The sequence below is a fragment of the Neopelma chrysocephalum genome, unplaced genomic scaffold, assembly GCF_003984885.1.
Source record: "Neopelma chrysocephalum unplaced genomic scaffold, ASM398488v2 Primary Assembly neopelma1_86, whole genome shotgun sequence".
Lineage (NCBI taxonomy): Eukaryota > Metazoa > Chordata > Aves > Passeriformes > Pipridae > Neopelma > Neopelma chrysocephalum.
The window spans coordinates 4,194,373-4,218,217 of NW_020897748.1; the positions used below are offsets into that span (position 1 = coordinate 4,194,373).

Consider the following 23,845-nt stretch of genomic DNA (forward strand, 5'->3'; position numbering starts at 1 on the left):
TTTCATTAACATTTTCCTCCAAATAATATTAAGGATCTTTGCAAAAGTTTTAGTATATTTGCAGTGAGGCCAGAATTTTTCATTTATACCACAAGCTTTCAAGATTTCTTCCATTAAAGACCTTCTAAAGTTGCAAATTAAACCTTACTCTAATTAATTAAAATAAAAAATTAAAAAGATTAATTAAACTTTACAGAAATTATGCTATGTTACGATCTCGTAGTTTCCAATTTTAAAATGAAAAAAAAGGACTTCAATTGCAACAGTGATAATAAGAAAAATGTAAACACAGCACAAAAATTAACATCCAAAATTTAAGGCTGAAAACCTCCTTTGTTTAACTCAGCCTTTCAAGTATTCAAAGATACAGGTTTAACTATGCTCAAAAAAGCTGGTATGCCATCTGTAAGTCAAAAGTCCAAATGTTAATTCTTCTGTGAAAAAAATTAGAGATAGCATACAGAACAAAACAAGGATTTCCCCAAGGATTCAAGTCTAAGATTCACGATCCAGATGGGTAATACTGCATGTACTAAGAGCATAATTATCGTCTATCTGGTTTCATCACCACTCTTACGGGACTCTCAAGGGGTATTAACTACTTCAGAATTACTAGAGGTAGTATAGGATGCAGTACTGTTCCTTTAGGAGAAAAATATTATGTTTATTGTATCATTTAAATGAGAACAGAAATAGGCATACTCTATTTCTATTCTTTTTAAACTCAGAGATCCCACTCTTACAAATTTTAGACCTTTCAATCTTTACTCTAATTAGTCTTTAGTCTTTTACTCTAATTATTTATACTTGCATAATGGAAGAAAGTGTAATAAAAAAACATTTGTGAGAATTCTGTGCACATGCTTAGAGGCAAGGACACCTTCACCCACAAGGGCAGTGCAAGCTTCCTTCCTCCTCTCTTCACAAAAGAGTCTTAGAGTTCAGATTTCAATCCAAATGTAAATCTTGAAACACAGGAAATACAGAAGAGGTGCACGTAAAATCTTGGAAAAAGCCAAGAGGCGCAACTGTCAGATACAGAAGGAAAAAGACTTGATATGGAGGATGACTCAAGTAGTTTAGACTGACTTGATGACTCAAGTAGTTTAGCAGTAGTGTAGACTGCTATAGACTGCTGTTGGCAAGCACAGAAGAAATGGTGGAAGGTCTGACAAAAAAAAAAAAAAGGTGGAGGGGTAGGACCTGGGTCATGCATAATATTTAGTCTACATAGCCATAAAATTAAGCCACCATTTAGCATACCTCTTGCTCCAGCACACACAGAGGCAACAGTAAAAGATGCCAGATAATAGTTTGGACTATAAATTTTGTGGAAGTCATTAAAAAAAGACAGCACCATTTTAGTTTACCTGCTCTATGTATTTGCTGTGAGATAGAAAACAGAAGGAGGAAGCTATACGTATTTTCTATCACTAAATTAAAACCACAACAACCATTATGAAGAAACATGTAGATGAGGGAATACATGTTGTATGAAAATAAAAAGCAAACAAGACCAGACAATGTAAATGGACAGAACTATTGAAAACATAGTGCAAAGCAGTACTTTGATGTTTAAAAGAAGTTCTGATATATCAATTGTCAATAACAATTTCCAAAGAAAGATGACAAAACACACTCTGGCTTTTCTCTTATTTAGTTCAAATGTGGCTGCTGCCAGTTTCAAACTTGCTTATGGACATGTGCTTTGCTGCATGACACAGTGACAGGTAAAGTGAAAGTACCCTACTGTGTCACAACTCCCAAAATGGTCTTTTTGGATCCTGTTTAACCTCAGTTTAGTCAGGACCACCAGAACTCTTTATGGAACCTATATGAAAGAATGTTAGAGTACTAAATACTTACCCGGCACAATGAACTGCTTCTAACAAACTGCAAACTGCAGAGATACTTGATAAGGACTAGACTTGGGCATTTATATTTGCAAAAAGCAAAGAAATTCATGTTTTTAACACTGCTTCTTAAAAAGTAGAAGTTGTATTTACCTGTGATATTTCCCAACATATCTTTAGTGTGGCAAATCAAATCTTCACTTTCCCCATCTTTGAAGCTGCCTATTTCTCCATAATACAGAGCAATCCCAAGTTGCATTATACGTATAAACATAGGAAGCTGCTGATCAGAGATTGAAAGTTTCAAACTTTCAACTAATGTGTGAATCTATAATATGAAAGAGAACAAAAGCAAATAATAACAGTGATCAGTAATGTTGGCTTTTAAACTGTACAACTCCAAATCCTTTTGGTATGGGCATTCTGATTTCCAAAACTGAAAGCTGCAGTACAACACAAGGCAAAGGGGTGCAAACAACAACAAAAACATACACTCTTTGGGTTGCCACACAACAGACCTTCAGGTTGAAAGGTCAAGTGTAACATATTTTACATATATAAACATTTATTTATTTGGGCTTTTTTACAACTGTTGCTGAAAACGCTTCTCAAACATAAGTGACTTAACTACATCTGATTGAACTTTTATTTTCATTTTTCATAAAAATCTCTGCATGCTAAAGAAACAGTAGATATACTAGTTTTAATATACAAGGTCCTTCATTTTGATTCTTTCCCACTTCCAACACTGTTGCAAGCGCACAAACCTTTTCTGTGCAGAAGAACAACAGGAAGGATAAGTTAAAAATAACTATCTGGAAGAAATTATTTGGAAGAATAAAAAAGGATTATTTTCCCAGAAGCCTTTTTAAAGTCACAAAAGGCATATGTCATAGTCGAGAACAGGAACACTAGATAGCATTGTAGGCAATGGAGATAATTATAGAGTAGCTTCATTGAAATTACATTACGCTCCATGACGTCCTGTATGGTACTATCCTCCCATCATGATCCTGCTCTTACATGGTCAGTGGAACTCAGCTGCTCCTCAGCTGATTCACTCATCTTCCTAAAACTGGTAGGAAACTATTTATTTCTTCTTGTCAAGTTAGCTTTCTGTCAACACAGTGAGTGGACTTAGATGACTGACAGGTCAGACAAATGTCAGTGCTGCTACAAATAGACGGAGGCAGGACTGACATCCCCAGTGCAAATCAGCTCATCTCTCACAGTTGCCTCATCCTGTGATGGTTTTTACAAGAACAGCAGAAAAAAAAGCTTACAACTCTAATCATTTTACATGTGTTTTGTCACTCTCACCCACTTACACTATTTGCATTCTAAAACTGAAAATAGGAGCTTAGTGTTCCCAGTTTAAAAGCATACAAATACATAGCCAAGTACTTAAGAACCATCCTCCTTTTAGAAGTCTTAACTCCAATAAAAGTCATTAAAATTAGTTTGGCCAAAACTTTGCAATGGACACAGTAATCAAAATTACTCAAGTTACAAAGAAACTTGCCCCTACAAAGAAACCAAAAGAGCACGTCTTGGAAGTTTTCTCTCAAGCCTGAAAATCAGACATCCTTTACTAAGTGAACAAGACATAGAATAAAAGATCTTATTATAAAGATCTTCACAGATTTGGAGAGAAAGATTGAGTGCTGCTGGCTTTTGTCTTGAGCTGGGAAACAAACCACTGTCCTTCACTAACCTACCCTTCAGACACACTGAAGCTGCAGTAATATCATTTCCAGCAGACACTTTTAAAAAGCTTTAAGCGTCCTTAAATTAATACCACTAATGAAGTTGTTGTATTTACTGATAACAGCTCCTTTTACTTCAACTGTAAGAAAACACAGCTATTTCCACTGATTAGCTAAATATTTTGAAGAGTCTCTTTAAAATGCTGCAACCTAATGACCCACAATGCACAATCTCCATGCATAAAACCATTCAGAAAGTTACCAAATCCAAATTTGCATGGGTCAGCAGATTTATAGATCTAATTGTTGCATAATGGTATGGCAGTGAAATATTAAAAAAGAATAAATATTAAAAAAATAATTATCTTTAGACCATTATTCTATGGATCATAATAAACAATTATTACTTCACTTAAATATTAATTTAGCATCATATGTCTAATATTTTAATTGTGCACATTTCTGAATATTTTAATAAACAGTATTTTATGTTTAAAGATTGAAGAAGAAGGAAGAGAAAAAAAAAGAACAAATGAAAAAATAAAAGTGTTAAGTAAAATATGTGCAACATAACCAAAACCAAAATCAAAGTATTAAAAAAAAAAAAAAGTTAAGACATCTTTGAACAAACTGACATGTGCCTTAAAAAAGGGCAGAAGCAATAAATGGCCAACAAAGATGACCAAAAAAGTTTAATACAAATTTAATTAAATTAGTACCGTCACTGTGTATTTTAGTATGAGTTTTATTTTAGTCCAATATCCTCTAAAAAATTGTAAGTAATAAAATAATAACAATCATCATTTTTACAACTCTATAATTTCAAAGTATATGGAAGACTGTCAGCATTTACATTAAAGCATGCTGTCAGAGACTTGTAATTTGGCCATAAACTTTTCCTCTGCAAACTTAGTATATAGGATAATCATATGATTCCTTATTAACACTGGAGTTCACAGAGATTCCAAAGTAAAGGTATATAGTTAAAAGTCCTACTATGACTGAATGCACAACTACTTGTTTATAAAACTCAAAATAAGCAAAATTCCAAAATTGCTACACATTTCTCTGAATAAAGAAGAAAATAAATAAAAGAAAAAAAAAAGTTTTTCTTTCCAGTATGAAGAATCAGTCTTTGTATAAATCAAGATACACATATGAAAAAAGGAAGTTTCTGCAAACATGCATACCACCAGGCATTCTATGCAACATTTTGTGATTATTCTTAGCTGGATAAATATTCATCTGGTCATTACCATATCCACAAATCTTCAAATTTGCTCAAAGTAACCAAAGGCATAGAGATGTACAGCACATAGAACAAACAGGGGCACTTGGCAAACCAGATAAGATTAACTCCCAACCTCAAATTCAAAGCAGGACTTCCTGAATCATATGAACTAAAAGACTGACACTTCTAAACTATATTCTTGAGAAATGTCCATCAAAACTGATCTCAAAATCTACTATTTTGCAGTACATACATCCAGAGATTAATTTTTATTGACACTGTATTTTTCCTAATTTAAAAAACTTCTCAGCTAATTAAGCGGACACCATTGATATTCTTTGAGAGAGGGAAGGAGGACAGATGAACCTTACATTTGTGACTATTCAGAGCAGAAAAAAAAATAGGAGTGTAAGATAGCTTAGTCTCCCCATCAACTCAGTGTTTTGTTTCTGCACTGCACACTGTAAAGATGTCACCTAGTGTCGGATGTCTGTGTACAGCATCACAGCCCTGCTCACGAGGAGCTGTTTGACTCGCTAATCCATTTCACGCGGTTCACTGCACAGTGTTAATACACTTGAGTTTCTTCTTGTTCGTGAGAGTTTGCACTGCACTTGAAACAATAACTTGAGGCAAAAAAATCCTTTCCATCTTATTGCAGACACCTTTGAGAACACAACTGGTTTTTTTTCTTTAACAGATTACCTGCAGACTGCACCTTACAATTGTGCTTTTTTTAAACTCCAAGGAAAAAATATTAGAGAACATAACTTCCTTATTTACATACTGTTACTGTAGATAAACTAATTGCATCATATGAACAAAACACAATTAAAAATTCCTTTAGCAAAAACCAACAGCATAAGCTTTTCATACTAATTTAAGTATCTTTTGAAAAATCTCAAAACTCACAAGTGAGAAGCAAAAAATATTATTTTGGATACCTACTTTAATAATTGATGGCATTTTGGAGTTGAGGTTATCATACGTGAAATGCAGACGAGTCCTGAAGGAGCATTTGTACAGCAGAGGTTCCTGGTAAAATTCAATTTTACCACTAGCATTTCTCTTATCAAGACATACTGTGCAGTCAGAAAAGTTGATCATCTTTCTCAGTACCAGATCGGTGGCTTTTAAAAGAAGTGTATAGGTTAAAAAAATATATTGCATAAGAAAAATTGTGCATAAAGGTTCTTAACTAAAAAGAATCAATACAAGATACTTATTTGGTCATTATTCAAATCAGCAGCAAAGTACTTGCTTAAATGATTAATGTGTCACAGACTTTTTCTGCTGAATGCATAAGAGGTGAGGACAAATTAGTCACACTCAATTAAAATTTTCACCCCTTCGCTGCACCTTAGATCTTTCTATAAGAGTACTGTTTCATATGGAAGCATAAGAGCAATAAATATCGTTCTCGTTATTCTCCCAGAAATAACTTTGCATGTTTTCCCCCAAAGTTTTCTTTTGAACCTTCCCAAACAAACAAGAGTTATTACAGTGATCTTAACATGGAACATATTTTGTAATTTTGTCATATTAATTTGTAATTATTTTAGCCAGAACAAAAACAATATGTCCAGGAAAACATTAATTGAATTCCCCACTCTACCTGAAATCTTCTATGTGATCTTAGTACTCGTACTGTATTTCAATTCCACTTCTACCAAATGTCAATAAGAGCAGCTAGACATAGAGGTGAATGCTGACAATTCAAGCACTGAAACATTGAAATACTGAAGACCAAAACAAAAATCAGAAGTTGTTTCCTTTTACCCCTGAAAACATGAAGCGAAATGAATCATGTCCTGCAATTGGTATGCTGTGCTCGCTACAGTGCAGCACATTTTACTGCCTCTCTAGCCAGCCTGTTGAGAGTTTTAAGATCATCACAAACAAGGGCAATGAAATGCCTTAATATGCTACTGCTCATTCACAAAAATAGAAACTGCTTGCCTGTGTACTCACCACCAGCAGCAAGCACAGAATGAAATACCCTCAAAGGACGGCAAGTATGAGCAGAGGACTGCAACACATCTAATGTAATTATGTGCGATCATACAAGTATGCATTAAGAATCAATCTATATTAGCATAATTGGCTTTTCAGAATCAAGGAAAGGACCAGGAAAAAACTGATTAGAAATGAACACAGGCAGAAATTATTTTACTTCTGATATAAAGTGCCATTTTTATGAGACTTGCAAATTTCTATATGAATTTAAGAGTGTGTCCACAGTGATATATAAAACCAAAAACTGTCTGCTCACCAGAAATGTCCATAAATGCTCGATCCCAAAACTCATCCACTGTATAGCATTCTGCAGAAGTGATATTGACCGAGAGAACAATATCATCCTCCACATACTTTAATATGAGATTGTTGATCACAATGTTGACATTGTTTACAACACGCCTAATCAAACTCTGAACATAACCTATAAAATAAAGCAAATTATTGGGAGTGATAAGGAAGACATGATACCAAACTCATTTAGTAATAAATACAATTATTTCCATAGATTCACTATTTTCAACTTGCACTCTTCTTTAAAAGTCAAAATTTATACAAACTAAGTAACATTGTCTTTTATTTATCAAAAAAATCACACAACTTAAAACTCTTTAACATTCTGTGCAGCTGTTAAGTCAACCAGCATCCTAGAAATGCAAGACACTATAAAAAAGTTGTAAATACTGTGAATACAATAGAGCATAAGAGACTAATTAACTTCCAAACTGATTAAGAAAATAGAACACACTATGGATTATTGTAGACAAAGAATTGTAATGGCAATTACTTTTTTACTTGAAAGATATTTAGAAATAGGTTTGGAAAAGTGAACACCAGTTGCTACATTACTTTCCATCTTATGTCTATCTGCTCCCTCACAGTTTTTTACAAGTTGCCTAAACATTAATATGCCTACTACTTTTTCCCCTTCTAAAAGCTGATACATCCACATCTTGTTCAGTAATACCCCTATGAGGTATATCAAAACCAATTTCTGTCAACAACACAACTAGTAAGCACCTGCACTGAAGCCTCTTGGGAACAAAGCCATTTACATTTTTTCAGACATAATATGATTGGAAAAATAATATCATCTGGGAATTCACGGTGTGTGGTATACACTCATATTTTACCAACATCATAAAGAAATAAATGCTACTCATATTTTTGTCTTTTATGTATACTGAACCTAAGTATGGAGATAACTAATTTGCGCTGGAAAAAAGTGAGCCTTAAAATTTCTATGTTTATAACATTACCTGCATCTAAAATACATTTAATACACACTATGGAGTTCTAGTTTGGTAACTATGCCGAAAAAAGGCAGTTAATGATACAGGCTTAAATCCACAGGTTTCAAGGGTAGCTTTCTGAAACTTGCATTAAATATGACTCATTCATATCAACAATTTTAATTCAAATAAAAAACTAAATTGAACATCAAAATATTGTGAGGTAAGTAGGAAAAGACTGAAGTTGCTACTTCCATTCCACTCTGTTTTTTGTAGTTATTCATTGTTTTCACACTCAAATATTACTTTTCACCTCTGAGTATATGATAATGTTCTCAGGTTATATGAATTCAGAAAACCAGATGTATTATTTCAATAATTAAGAGGCATAAGAGACCCATATTCATCACTAGAGTGATGTAAACTGACCTGTATATAAGTAGAAGCCAGCGTAAAGCATTTAGTTCCTTTTCTTAATTTCACCATAGAAATATTTTGCAGACTATTTAACCAGCAACTATAAAATTATAACCAGGTATTTAATTATGATTTTAAAGCAAGCTACTAATTTCATTGAAGAAAGTGAAGTTATCCCTCCACGGACCCAAAGTTTTTTCCATATTTTGCTTTCAAGGGTCTTTCAAAGTCAATCTAATATACATTTTCCTGATGGGGATGACAAAAGCATTACAAACCCAGCATCACAGAAGGAAAAAAGGCAAATTCTTGAATACCTTCCAGTCTTTTAAGAAATTGCAATCCTTCTTATTAAAAAAAAATTAATAAAAACATCAGCAAGCTCATGTATAATAAAGAGTTTGTTGGGTTTGGGTTTTTTTTTGTTTTGGTATGTTTTTTTTTTAAAGGGCTTTGTTTTAAATGCAAGTGGGAAAAATGCAAGTAGAGGTTGCTTGTTACTTCTGTAATTTTTAAAAATAAGATTATGAGCAACTTTGCACTAAAATATAAGTTTTCTACAGTAAGTGACTGTAAAAACACCAGAAAATCTGTATGGCTAAATTCTTTTCTGAAGTGTCATACGAAATCCACAAGTATGTTTTTTCCAAATTATCCAGAACCCAGGAGGCTGCACTGTGCACTAAGAGCTACAAATGCAGTTTCGGATCCAACATTCCAAAAACATTGTAGCTCTACAGTCAGAGAGTTGATATCATCTGACTGGTCACTTCTAAATAACTTAAGTTTAGCAGTGGTCTATTGTTACCAAAGCTACGTTTTTAGCTAAATTCTGCCTAGCTTCATCTCTGAGAATACTGTAGAACTAAAGGGCTCAAAATCTTACTAAAATGCAGGATGTGCACATTGAAGCTTAGGAGTTTTTACCACATAAGCTCTATACTAAACAGTGTTATTTGTCCACACAAAACCAAAGCCAATTGTACTTAGAGAACTTTGCCAGACAGGCAGTAATGTACAAAAATCCTAAAAATGTCGCTGGAGGCAATATAATCATCAAATTTTTGGCAAGCCTTTGACTTCTGTGGTTTGCAGATGTGACCCAAAGAATCAAATGCCAAGGAGCAGCCAGAGCTGAAGTGCTGTCCATGGTAGGAAATGGCGTCCTGCAATTCCAAGCCACTGGAGTTTATTGCATCTCAAAGCCCTAAAAGAGCCTCCAGATCTGTCTCCTCAAGTACCCATTCCAAAGCAAGATGATACTCTGTAGTATACGATATTCTACACACTAAATTTCAATGTTGTCTTATGATTCAAGTCAAGTATAAATTTTCTGGTAACAAAAGACAGCAAAAAAGCCTAACACAAAACTGTCATGTCATGTCTTTTACTCTTCTAAAATTACATGCCCCAAGAAGGCAAAATGCAATTCATTCCAGTACTCTCCAATTTCATTTTTCTGCACAGAACAACAGCTCATATCTGTTGCAGATGTAACAGAAATCAGAGACATAATTCCTTAGACATTTTTATATCATAAAATATCTCCAAATTCAACATCCAAATTCCACATTCACATTCAAATTCTACATCTGGGAAAAGAAATCAGTGAAAATTTCTACCAGTAGATACAAGATTGTCATAGGTTAAGCCACCCTCCCCCCCAGAAGGGGGCTGGAGTGGTTGGTCCCAGGAGAGTTTCCCCTGAGGGACCAATCAGAGCTGTTTTCTTTCACTCCTGTGAAATTAGATATTCACAACAGCCGGAAGTTGTTAGGGGAGCGTGTGGGAGAGTGTCTGAGAGAGAGAGAGAGAGAGAGAGAGAGAGAGAGAGAGAGAAGCCGAGGGATGGCCACCGGGCCCCTGCGGTGCTGGCCTGGCCAGGGCTGGAGGCAGTGTGTAGGAGTGTGTGTATTGTGAGGGAGAGACTCACAACCATGAGGTGAGAGGGGGAAGGTCCCTGGTACCTTACAGGGGCCAAGCCCTCTTCCCTCCCCAGCTAGGCTGCGGGGGCTTGGGACAGTTTATAACTGGACCGAGTACCCGTGGCCAAGGCTAGGGGTCTCTTTTTCTTCTCCCACTGCCCGGGGAGGCGGTGGCATGGACTCAAGGCAGGCGAGGCATTGGAGCCGAGCCAAGAGACGGGCCGGAGTGGTCCAGTTGCCCGGAGAAGCAGCTGCAATTCATGCAGGAGCTGGAAGAATTCCAAGCAGAAATGGGAGACGGGCCAAGCGGCTCGGAGGTGCCCTACGTGGGTTTGGACGAGGGCTGCCGAAACTGAAAGCTGCAGCAGCTAAGGAAGAGAGGAAGCCAAACCAGCAGGTTTTTCTGGGTTTAGGACTTTTGGTGAAAACTACCTGGGGTAAAAGACTGAGCGAGATCCAGAAGCCTGCAATGTGGAGAGTGAGAACGGATCATCTTACTTTCTGGGAGGAAACCTTCATGAACCAGGGAGGAAGGACTCACAAGCTAACTCCTTGGACCTTTCGTGATGAACACCTGATGACACAAGTGTTTCCCTTGCAGCTCAGGATGAGACCTCAGCAGGGGCTGAGGGCTGGTGGGGGTGCGAGAGACCCCTTTCCCTAATACCCCAATGAGAGAGTGACTTTTCACTATCGCCCTGAAGACTTCTCCTGAACTGATGTGGAAGAGTCCAAGGGGTGGTAGGGATTGTGTTAATATTATGTATATAGTTGCTTTTTCAGTTTCTTTAGTATTTATTGTGTATAGTAACAAATTGTATATAATCCCCTTCCCCATACTGAGTTGTGCCTGCCTGAAAATTTCTCTTCTGTGTTGAGGTAAATTGTGGGAGGAGATTGGAAATTGGATTTTTTTGGGGTCAAGCCCCCACAAAGACTCAATAAAAACCTCAATAAAAAGCAGCCTTCCAGTACATAAAGGGACTCTACAAGAGCTGGAGAGGGACCTTTGACAAGTGCATATACTGACAGGACAAGGGGTAATGGTTTAAACTGAAAGGGGGCAGGTTCAGATTAGATATTAGGAAGAAATTCCTTACTATGAGTATGGTGAGGCACTGAAACAGGTTGCCCACAGAAGTTTTGTTCAAGGCCAGGTTGGATGGGGCTTTGAGCAACCTGGTCTAGTGGAAGGTGCTGCTGCTCATGGCAGGGGAGTTGGAACTAGATGATCTTTAAGGTCCCTTCCAACTCAAGCCATTTTATGGTGCCACCTTGCACTATAAATGACTTTTGTAAATTTAAGAATTTGATAAAATGGAAAGAAAGGTTATCAGCATTAAACCACATTTTATTGTGATTTTGTGATTGTTCTATTTTCTAACACACAAGTACTTCACTGACTTTTATGTGATTTATGGGTAGACAAAAATATAATAATCTAACTTAAACACTGTGGACATCTGAATGAACTTCAGGTGTTTTTTACAACTCAAATACAAACCAGCTTCTGACATTATGGATTACCTGGAGGCAAATCAGGGTCAGGAGAAGCAGATTGCTGAACTCGTCGTGGTTTTACTGCTGATTTCATGCTTTCTGTGGTACTGCGATTTGTTGAACTGGAACCACAGCTTTCGTGGTCTTCCTGCTAGAGGAAAAGAAAGCAGCTGTGTCAACCAAACAGAAAGAAAATAAATGTGGGGAAAACAAGTTGGTCAAGATTCAGGAACTTCTGTTACTGTTTTTCCATCAATTCAACCCTGTAATACAGAAATTATTACAAAATTAGCTGGACAACATAAAAAAATGTTCATAATTAATACTTTCACTAACTTTTGTTTAAAAAAGAAACCAGTCATTTAAATATTAATTTCAATTGAACACATTTCATCTTGCTGCATTTCTGTTGAAACATTCCTTCAAACAGAGATTAAGCCCTGCAGACTACTGAAACAAATATGAGAAACTACCTAATTGTCTGAGCTTACATGCCTACTCATGAAACCACCTCAGATGGTTCTAAGATGTCAGTCACATCCTTCCTAATACCACTAACTGAAGCTGATTCATAAGGCAAAACATTTTCATAGACTTCTATAATAGTAAAACATGACCCCAGAAAAGATATATGAAATGAGGGCACCTGCTCATCTTGAGCTTTTATATAGTTTATTCTACTTTAGGAATTCAAAAGCAGAAACATCATTCATAATTAGAGAATGTGATATAAGCCTTACAAGATTAAATTCACTGACACAGGAAAATCTTAATTAGCTGAATCAAGGATTTTAAATACACCACTAGTATTCCCATTACATTCCAGAATGACAGTTTAACTACAGGGCTCAAGTGCAAGAAAGCCAAGAGAAGTAATACAAATATTCTTGTAAATGTATTAAAAGAACGGGCTAAAGAGGATGCAAACACAACTTTTGACCCAAGTCAAATTACTTATTTGATAGATGTAGTCTTTTGCAATGCAAAATGCCTTCTGGGTCATGGCACTACTCAGATCACACAATGTGTTGACAAAAAGATGGTTTGGGGAACAAATGTCAAGTACCACAGTACTAAGCTGTAATATTCTTAAGTCCTCTAAACACTAAAAAGCAAACAGCTTAAACTGCTGAGTTTTTGTACAGGACAGATCATGTGTTTCCCTGCATGCTGCCTGGTATTTTTAATAATCTCAGAGAAATTACAAAATGGAATCTTCACAGCACTTGCTTTTTGATGTAGGGGGTTTTTTTCATTTAAAAAAAAAAAGAAAAAACAAAATTAAGTTACATGTAATGATACATTTTAAACACGAGTCTACAACTTCAAAAGTAATTGAAGAGATTTTTTTTCCCTTCCACTCCGTATTTAGAACAACAAAACACAGAAATTCTCTGACAAAGTGGAAATACCATTTCACTAAGAAAAAGAAAAAAGAGCAATACAATCTTAGTCTCAGAAAAAAATAAGATGAAGATAGAAGCTTGAATTTATTTGGAGCAATTGCATAAGACAGACATATTCACATATTAGAAGGGTAGATGATAGTTTCTAAAAGAAGGATGAGTTACCATAAAGGATTTGAGATTTTCCAGTTATTAATAAATATAGAATTGAAACAAGCTGTTTGATGTTTTTTAATTTATGGTTATTAGGCCATTGAAGTCATACAGGACTGTCTCATTCCAATGCATAAAAAAACCTAAATGAGCATTTAGCATCAACTCTGTTTACAGGGAATTTGTTTGTTTTGTTGTTTTCTCCTCTCTGATGAACTTCTGGTACTTTTTATCAAGGAGAGTCTCCTGAAGACTTCTTCAGAACTTCAAACTATGGTGCTATTTCACAAGAAAGCCACCTCTCTCTTCATGGCATACCTGACCTAATGAAAACTCGAAGCTCTTGCTTTGTCTTTAAGCCCAGGGTGATGGAAGCCTCTTCATCAACATGTATATTTTGTAATTAGTGAAGCTCAACCCACCTTCCTCTCCAGTTTACTGAGAAAACTTAGATCACATACTTTTAAGCTAAAATTTTTTAAATAACTTCTAACTATACTCTTTCTTGAAAACTAGTTTGCATATGACGTGAAAATATTTTTTCACATGAGTCATCATACTTATGGCTTAAACCTGCAGAAATCCCAAGATGTCAGAGTGACCAAACATCTCAATTAGCACATTTCCTTCTTTCCTGAGCTCACTCTTGGATTGAACATATTGTTGTGCTGTGACAATTTAATGACCTGATCCGATGGGATCACATTACGCTTGACTTTTAATATTTATGTCAACTACAAGAAAAAGAAAAGGGGGGGTAAGGAGATGAGGAAGGCATTCTTTTTTTTTTAAGCATTAACTGTATCAAGCCCGATTACATTCAAGTTTAACTTTTCCATCTGTGTACTGCTACTACTACGTTTGATGCATCTTCTGAAAACTTCACGTAAAATCTATGCAATATTGAGTATTATGAACAAAGATTAAGTAAGAGTGGTTTAAGTTTTTACCACTCAGAGAGCTAGGAATAAATACTAGCACATTGGGGGTGGGTTGGTTTTTTTAAAGGAAAGGGGCAGAGAACACTCAGAGTTAATTTTGAAAGAAAGTCTCAAATCTCAACCTATAAATTCATTAAATACAATAAGCTTTTTATATTTCCCTGAGCTACAAGTCTGTTGTGATGGAAAACGGTTGGAAATCATTTACAGCAAGTTGGACCCAAACAAAAGCAAAAATGTACATGTTCCAAGATGGTATCAAAATACAAAACAAATTTATCTCAGAAATATACCTATGTGACTTAATCCATATGAAGTAACAGAGTATACCTACGTTTAACAAGAATTCAATCTAACATTTGAAAAAAGGGTTTTTTTTTATTATATCTGGGATTACATCCATTCATTTCTTTACATTACACAATTATCAAAAATATTTTACAGCTGCATGGGTTGTTTTTGGTTTTTTTGAGCTTGAACACACACCATTTTTTGCAACAGTTACTGATACTTTGTAAGCCAAATGTATTCTTCAATTACTGGAAGATGATAAGAGTGGCCATGAACTTATAAAAACTACATTCCTAAGTACACATACATCCAAAAGCTTTCTGTATCTGCACGCCTCTGCTCAATGTTAACTTTAAGAGCACGCTATTAATTTCTCAAACATGTGGCTGCCTCATAAGCCCAGAAGTAAAACATGTTCATTAAAGAGATGGGGAAAGTTCCAAGGAAACTGCCAAAACTAGCATAATTATGAAACTATTTAACACTGGAACCAACTAGAGTCACACGCTGTGTCTAGATCATAGTGATGTCATCAGAAACACCCAGCCAAAAGGCACTAAAACTACTGCGGTCCCATAAATCCACCTCACACCAGGTGACAAACATTTAAAAGCTGAAGTCAAAATCACACTGGTGGAGGGAAGGGAGTTACATTCTGAAAGTGGTCATAACTATAGTTATGGTACGAGATTTGATAAATGCCCCTTCATTTTAGCATTAATGAGAGCGATTCCAAACAACAGTCACAACAGTGGAAAACTAAAAATACTAATGATATATCTAGAGAGATGATTTTTAAATAAGATAACTCATTTACAAAAATATCTTTTCCCACTAGCTTGTATCATAAGCAAAGCCTAGAACACTTACATTCGAACATGAGGGCCTGTTTTGGGGTGTTGTTATGCAAATATGACAAAAACAATTTTGCACAACCAGGCTCCTTTTTTGCTTTTAACAAATGTGTCAGATCAGGTACTCAGCTGAAATGTTTTTATAGAGCACTATAATTACTTCCAAGTAACATCCTAAAGACACCTAGGCTAGTAAAGTTACATGCAAATTCCTCTATCAATTTTCTACTGCAATATAAAATTATTGCAAGGTTTAGTGCAGATTACAACTGACAACACCTGAACGCATAACAGATGACATTTATTATGATCCTTCCTAATAATTGTTTATAATCTTCATTCACTATTCTGTTTTCCAAACACTCTCTTTTTAAAACACACAAATCTTATTCAATGTGCAAGACCTCCAAAATGCCTCATAAGCATGCTTTAGGGGAAAGCAATGTTTTCTCTTGGAGATCACTTAGCTATTTATACAAATATTATCCCTCTGCTTTCATCAAATCAAGTTAGAGATAAAGAAAACTGAGTTCTTTAAAAGCCACCCAGAAAAATGTCTAAAAACAATTAATATTATGAATTAAGATTTTAAAACCCAAACTGATCCTAATTACCTACTGCAAGAACTTGCTGAGCTCTCCATCCCCATTTTTTCCTCTTCCTCTACAAAATTTGCTTTTTCTGATCCTTTATAATTTCTAAAAAAATAAGCTTAATATCCTTTTAAAGTCAGTCAAAGACAGCTACTCCTCTTTCGGTAAAGCATATCCTAAACTACAAGATGCAAAAATTGGAAGAGAACTCATTTCCCACTGTGCCTATATGGCACAGTTCTTCGCTGGTGGCAAGATTAAAAGTCATATTCAGAATGTGTTAATTTTAGGAAGGCCTTTGACACAGTGTCCTGCACAGACCTTATCTGCAGATTGGTGAGGTATCAACTGGATAGTGGGAGATAAGTTCAGTGAGAAAGTGGCTGGACCACTGGGCTCAAACGGTTGTGATCAGGGCTCCAAAGTCCAACTGATGGCTGGTTACTTGTGGCATCCTTCAGGGATTAGTACCATGCCCATGGTGTTTAACACCCATATCAAAGACCTGGAAGATGGGATAGAGCACACCCTCAGCAAGGCTGTGGATATTACCAGCCTAGGGGGAGGAACCAATGCACTGGTGGGCAGGGCTGCTATTGATACAGAGTCCTTCAGAGGTTGAAGAAATGGGCTGTCAGGAACTCAGTGAAGTCCAGATTCAAACACTAAGTGCTGGGGCACCTGGGATGACAGTGCTCTGGAAATGCAGACTAAGAGCCAAACTGCTAGAAAGCAGCTTTGCAGAAAACAATCCAAGTGTCCCACAAGACAGTAAGCTGCGTGGGTCAGCAGTGTGCCCTTCCTGCAAAGGCCAACTGTGTGCTGGGCTGTACTAGCAATGGTGAAGCCAAGGGCACAACTCTTCTCCTCTCTTAGCTCCTTGTGAGACATCGTATGGAATACTGCACCCAGTCTAGGGCTCCCCAAGACATACCAGAAGCAAATCCAATGCAGGACCACCATGGTGGTTAGGGCACAGGAGCACCCTCTTGTACTCTCCCTCAGGGGAGATTGAGATAAATTAGGGTTGCTCAGCTTGGAGAAGGGAGATCCTACCGCTGTCTACAGCCACCTTCTGAGAGGGTACTGGGAAGAGGAAGGCAGACTAAGTCTGTTGCCATTCATCTTTTCGTGGTACACCCCGACAAATCTGAAACACATGCAACTCCAAGCAGGGAAAGCACTTTTTCATTGTGAGAGGTATCCAGTATTGCCCAGAGAGATGGTAGTCTCTCAATCTTTGGAGCTATTCAGCACTTTGCTGGCTAAGCCCTGCAGCAACCTGCTCTAAATGGACCTGCTTTGGGCATGAAATTGGACTAGGTCATCACCAGAAATCATTTCAAATTACACTATGATTCCCCTGCATGCAAAAATGAAACAAAAAGTAATACAAGTTTTTAAAAATAATATCTTTAAAATACACAAGTTTCACTGAAATGGTAAGCACTATCAAGAGTTTGTTTTCAGAAAGATATCTGATTCTTTTCCACTGCTATAAAATTGCCAATATGCATTATACATAAATAGACAAATTGATTCATATTACACTTCTAACCTCACAACAACACCGCTGCTGGCTAGCACAGGTTAAGTGTTACTTAGAAATTAGTACAGAAACAGAAAATTAATTTTATAATTTTTTCTAATGAACAAAAAACTAGAAGCATAACAACACTGAAAGAGAAAATCCAATGACCAAAATGTGACATCTTTTGTAAGGTGTGATTTAATAGTGTAATGCACATTAACGTTAAAATTATGTAAATACATGTATATTTAAAAACTGTGACAGTATAATATTTGGAAGATATTAGACAAATCAGGCTGCACTACAATTTTGTAGAATAATTAAGTTCAGTATTATATATAGAAATTATATCTATAGGTCCTACACATACACTTCTTGTACTTTCAAAAGTCTTTTCAGGACTGTTCATTTTTTTTCCACTGTTACAAAACTCAATTTTAAATCTTTTCAAATTGGCAAATCATATACCTCAGACTGAGTGTTCAGAGATTAAACGCTGTCTTTCTCTATGGCAGATGGGAACATGATGGAAGGTCTTTTTTTCCTGCTAAATTTTTTTCAGTACAATTTCACGTAGAAAGATGTCAAATTTTTTCATTTATTTAATAATTTATTAAATGAATTAATATTAATAAAAATATTAATTAATATTATGTACCAGACCACAAAGAAGAAATACGAAGGAATTTTTGGGCAGAGGTGCAGAGGGTGGGGCAAATAAACAAAGGTTAAGCATAACAGACAAGTTGGAGCAACCAAGAAATAAGATAACAAGGTGTTAGCCTCCATTTGCCTCTTGTTGTATATGATCTCAGCTGATGTTAAATTAACAGAAACAACTAGCAGTGATGACCTACAAGACACATTTAAAATACCTGCATTAGATTAGGAGGTTACATCCACCTCCCAATGTTATAATAAGCCATGTTTAGTTAATTCTACATTAGCATAGCACACCATGCTCTGAAATACATGTACCAGTTAAAAATCCACATGAAAGCTGTGGACAGGCTAAAAAGCTGCCACAGAAGCCCCAGAGATAAGCCAATAAGCTTTGTAGGAAATCCGTTGCACTGATATGGCAACACGTGTGGCGTTGGCCTATTGATTTCTGGGCAACAGCATCTCCCTGGGATGTTGCTACTGTTTCGATTAGATGATTATGCAAGGTATTTGAAAGGAACATTCCTCTGTTTACAAGAAAGGGAGCTGTCAAGAGTCTGAAAGCCTATGGTGATAAGGTCATAGAGCCAAAGATAAATAAAACAGGCTGTTCTCACTAAATGATTCTCAGAAATATACCCAAATTTCTCAACACCTAAGACAGATTAACAAATAAAATGACTTTGCAAGTCTTTTTGAGGGGAATTGTACAAATATCTTCCTTCTATTGTGGAAAGACAGTTATAAACTGTTAACTGATCATCTAGTAAAGCCTGATACATTTATTGTGGTTTTAAAAAATTATGAGGCCACCTACCACGATGTAAGTGCTTTTTAATAGAAATAAACATTTCAAAATGGCTTTTCTGCAACTTCTCCTAGGATAAGCCTTTTCAAGATGTCATTCTTATGTTACAGGAAGCTTGAGTAGTGCTTTAGTAGGGGGGATGTGGGTGGGGACATGGTAATTCTTTAACATTATTCTGTGTTAAAACCAAACATAATGAAGTCCTGATCCATGACTAGAGCTCTCAAAGCCAAAAAAAAAAAAAAAAAAAAAAAAAAAAAAAAAAAAAAAAAAAAAAAAGGAAGGGATACAAAAGGCAATTCTGAAATGTGTGTTCCACAAAACTCACAGTGCACAGAATTTGAACTCAGCAACTCTCACACCAGCGTGACCTTAAAAATCAGGGGGAGAGACAGAGCAGAAAAACTAGTACTAGGTAAGCTCCTCCAGCAAAACTGATGACATGAGTTAAAATGGGTTCTTCTGCCCCACATATTCCCTGTGCCTGAGACAATTTACCCTGAAGGACTGGAAGGAAAGAGTTACAGGAAGTAAACTCAGAAGAACAGACTGCAAACCTAGGAAAGGAGATGAGAAGTGGCCTGCCACATTTTTATTCTCTTTTCCAACTTGTGTTCAGAAATAAGCAAATCTAATAAAATTAAGAGTGATAAAAGAACTGATACCTACTTAAAAAATCTCTTAAAAATTACATCTGAAAAACTAGGACATGTATTTCAAGTTGAAACAGCTTATCTCCATACCTGAAAACTCCAGACCAGTTTGACTGTTCGTTGTCATCCAGCTAAACGTACAGTTTGGGGGCTGTTTTAGGAGCATCTCACCCATGGACAGGTCCAGCTATTGAACTGGTTAACACTGCAACAAACATTTTTCTTACAATGCTGTGTTTCTTCTGTGTACAGAAACAATATTTAAGCCAGTTCACATTTCTCTGTGTGCTATTTTGGAAGACACTGTATCAAAGACTGGACATACTCTGATCCTTGTTACAGGTGCCTTGAAATACTGAGAATAGCTGAGCACTATTTCTCTAGGATTTATCAAGTATGTTCCTGCACTGTTCACCATAACATGGAAACACCATTGAATTATATCACTTATTCATTAAATGACACCTGGGAACCATTAGCAAAAGCTTGGTCCATTCAGGTCACTCTTCTTTGTTCCACCTGCCAGAGGGCTAGCACTAGTCTCCAGTTCTATTTCAACAGGCACCACACTTCACCAAGACATCACTTTCCTTTTTGCTAGTAGATTATTGAGGGTATTTGTTTGCCCCCACAGTTCTGGTGAGTTGTAGTTGCAGCTCAATTTCACACTTTATTTAGGGGTACTTTCCCCTAACACATTTCCTACTGGATTTTATTAGAAAGCCAGACCTCGTGCAAGAATTCCCTTCACCAAGCACCTGCCAAGGACGTAGTAATAATTTTTATTACAACATAACCTTGCCACCCACTTCCTTCAGAGGAAGGCAGAATACTGTCCAGACAAAATTTCCTACTAATCCCAAACACTACTGAACAGCAGACCTACAGCAGGGCCCCAGCAAATTGAGTAATCCTCAGCTCTCAAATTTCCATCATCACAATAAACTTCTGACATGTAACAGTGAAAGGCCTGAGGCAAAAAGCTTTGCCTGGAGAACTTGTTATCCAAGCAGACTCTTTTCAGTGCTGAGCATCATTTGGGTAGCGCTTGGCTTTTGGCAGCTGATGGGGGTGGAAAGAGAGCAAAGAAGGCAATGAAATGGCAATGCATTATACATGCCCATTTCAGAAGGAGGAGTATACCCACTAGGGTCTCTCCAGCTGCTACTGATTTTCACAAGTGTAGGGGTTATCCTCAATGACTAGTTCTTCATCAAAACTTTTTGAAACTAGCCAGTAGGTTCAAAATTTCAAGGGGCAGTGCAAAAGAAGAGGAAGACAAGATTGAATGATGAAGTCATGCACATCTGTTTCCTTAAGATATCAAGCTTAAAACCCAACTCAGCTGAAAAGCATTGGGTAAGAGATGTCAGCGTAGCAATCCTTTCTTCCTTAGTTACTGTCCAAGATAGGTCCAAGCCAAATTTGAGCTTGTGTCCATTGTCCACAGAACTCACACCAGGGAATTTTTCCCAAGCTGGGAACGGTACTTCTCAGGATATTTTTGCCAGTACAGGAAAGTTCAATTAGGAAAGATTTCTCAGGCACAGACACAGCAAGAAAAACTCTCTGCAGCTTTCACTGCATTCTTCAAATTCAGAAGTATAGGCATTTCATTAAAGAAAAATTAAGATCTCAGCATAAAATACAAAGGAGATTGGAATGTCAATATGATACCAATAAAAAATCCTCCCCCTTTTTAAAAACTAAGCACAATCTCTAAAAAAATAATAGTAATGGATTTTTTAGTTCTATGTTAAAACAAAACTTCATTTCTTAACTTATTTCCAATAGTTCCTCTCATGCAGTATGCTTTTCAGGCATTCTATGAACATATATGTAGTACTATATAGTTGTATTATTAATGCTATGTATGAATGATATTCAAATAGCTTTAACAAATTAAAATCTACTGGGTGAGTATACGTGTACATCAAATTTTACAGATTTCCATACACCTGTCTGAAACATCATTTGTCCTAATTTAAATAGTTTTCTTACTTTCCAGCTGATAAATTCTAAACACAGAAGCCAAGTTAGTCGAGAGCTTCACTATTTCGTTGTCTCAAGCAAAACTTCCGTAAAAACAATATGATGATTTTCTCAAAATCTTTGTCTTTAAACTTTCAAGTACATATTATTAGCTCTGCTGTGTTTGTAACAACTCACCTGAAAATTTGTACTTTATTTGTATTCTTTCTCTTTAAGTTAGCTTCAGACACCATCACGGGGAAGAAAGATTTTCACCAAATGTAATTTATCAATTACATCTTATCTAAGTAACAATATTTAAAACTAATGGACTAAACTACACAGTTGGCTGAATGGCTGCAGAAACTCCCTGGTTAATCAATGTAAAAAAGTACACATAGGAGTAACTGACTCAAAACATGTACATTAAATGTTTTCTACTTATAATCAGCCTTTTCTTTGCAACTGTCAGTCTGATGTGTGGACCATTTTAAAGAACTTATTGCTATTTATAATGCACTGCTTTTTAAGTAAGAAAGTTTGTGAAACATTAACTTAAACCTAAATAAACAGTAATTTATCTTCTGAAATAGTCAGCAGTCTATTACACAAAACCGACGGAATGCTATATATTAAGACAAGTGTAGCTGTCAACACTACACTATAAATGCTGCAAAGTTTTACAAAAGATGTCTGTAATTACAACATAACATGTAAATTTTTATCACATTGGTTAGCTTAAAATAGTATGCCTCCTCTCAGGCAGTAGGGACTTTTTATAAGGATCCAGCATTTGTTATTCTTTCCAGTGAAAATCATGTGCACATCACCTACTTCCTTACAAAAATTTAAATGTTGAGAATTCAAATATATCTTCCTTAGTACTAACTAATCAGAAGGAATGTCTTCTAATATCAAATTAAGAGCAAGACACCTTCTTCCAAATCCATGCCAATCATTTTGAATGGAAAATAACTTTTATCCTTGGTCTAATTTGCAATGAAAGAATGAGTACAGGTTTAAAATGAGGTAGGAAAGTGAGTGTCAGGAAGAAAGGAAGTTGAGTGCCCAAGGGAACAAATACATAAATATTCTGAAAGGAGCTGTCAAGACAGGACTGTTTCTATCTATGCTCAACTGCAACTCCAGCCATGTGCAACAAGAAGAGATTAAAAACTGGACAACAGGATGGAGAAATAAGATTGAAAACAACTTGGGGAAAAAATACGCATGCAGGAAAGTGAAAAGCATGGAAACATCCTCTAATCTCATATAACGCCAAGAAGGACAGCTCAGGGAGCATTTACTGTGGAAGAAGAAAATATTGTATCTTATTTCAAATCAAAACATGGAACAAAATCTGTACCAAAACTACTGAATAACATCAGCCAAGAAATATATTTAAAGTTAAACTCACAAAAATATTCCCTTAAATCTATAATTCATTAGGTTTCTATCTATTAGTTTTACACTGTGAAATGTGTTCTTTAACATGAGTAATCACAGTTAACACACTATTAAGTCATCAACTCATTCAGGTTTCACTAACACTTATTTTACATGGTATATATTGGTTGGGATGGTGAATAGCTTTAGCATCTTCAAAAACTAACCTAAAGTATACTACCCAAAATACTACAAATTTATCTAAGTGCAACTGCATTCATATCAAAGGAAGTGACCTTTCCTTGAGTGATACATTTTATCTGCACTCCGGAAGAGCAGTTGCAACAGATAATTTCATTAGTCAGAAGGCAAATCCCTCACTTTACAAATAAGTCCTCCTGTGAATTTTAGATAATACCAATAATTTAAGGACTATGACAATCCAGGATTATCCACCCATGGCAATCACCCAGGGATCAGGTTCACACTTTAGCACCCTCCTGTGACACAGACCATAGTCCACTCATGAATCCACAATACACACACAGACACCCTCCTCTTATTCTTTCCAGACAGGTCTTCTCAATACTCTCCTCTCACTCCTTCTCCCTCAAACTGCCTGTGGACCAAAAATTTTTACCCCGCATCTCACCGAGTAGGCTGAACAAAGCTAGACGCTGCAGCTATCACTTCTGAACATGTCTTACATATCATT

At 36.1% G+C, this 23,845-nt stretch overlaps 1 protein-coding gene across 4 annotated transcripts in view; it reads right to left on the bottom strand.

The window, feature by feature from the left end:
* Window positions 1-23,845, bottom strand: part of VPS13B (vacuolar protein sorting 13 homolog B) — a 424,870-nt gene that overhangs the window by 371,779 nt on the left and 29,246 nt on the right. For 3 of the 4 annotated variants that reach the window (XM_027692552.1, XM_027692549.1, XM_027692550.1), the window contains exons 4-7: window positions 11,908-12,031; window positions 7,063-7,230; window positions 5,739-5,920; window positions 2,007-2,181 (exon numbers count right to left, since the gene is read on the bottom strand). In XM_027692552.1, coding sequence (XP_027548353.1) covers window positions 2,007-2,181; window positions 5,739-5,920; window positions 7,063-7,230; window positions 11,908-12,031 — 649 coding nt within the window. The remainder of the gene's footprint in view (window positions 1-2,006; window positions 2,182-5,738; window positions 5,921-7,062; window positions 7,231-11,907; window positions 12,032-23,845) is intronic. The other variant, XM_027692551.1, reaches the window with a different exon arrangement.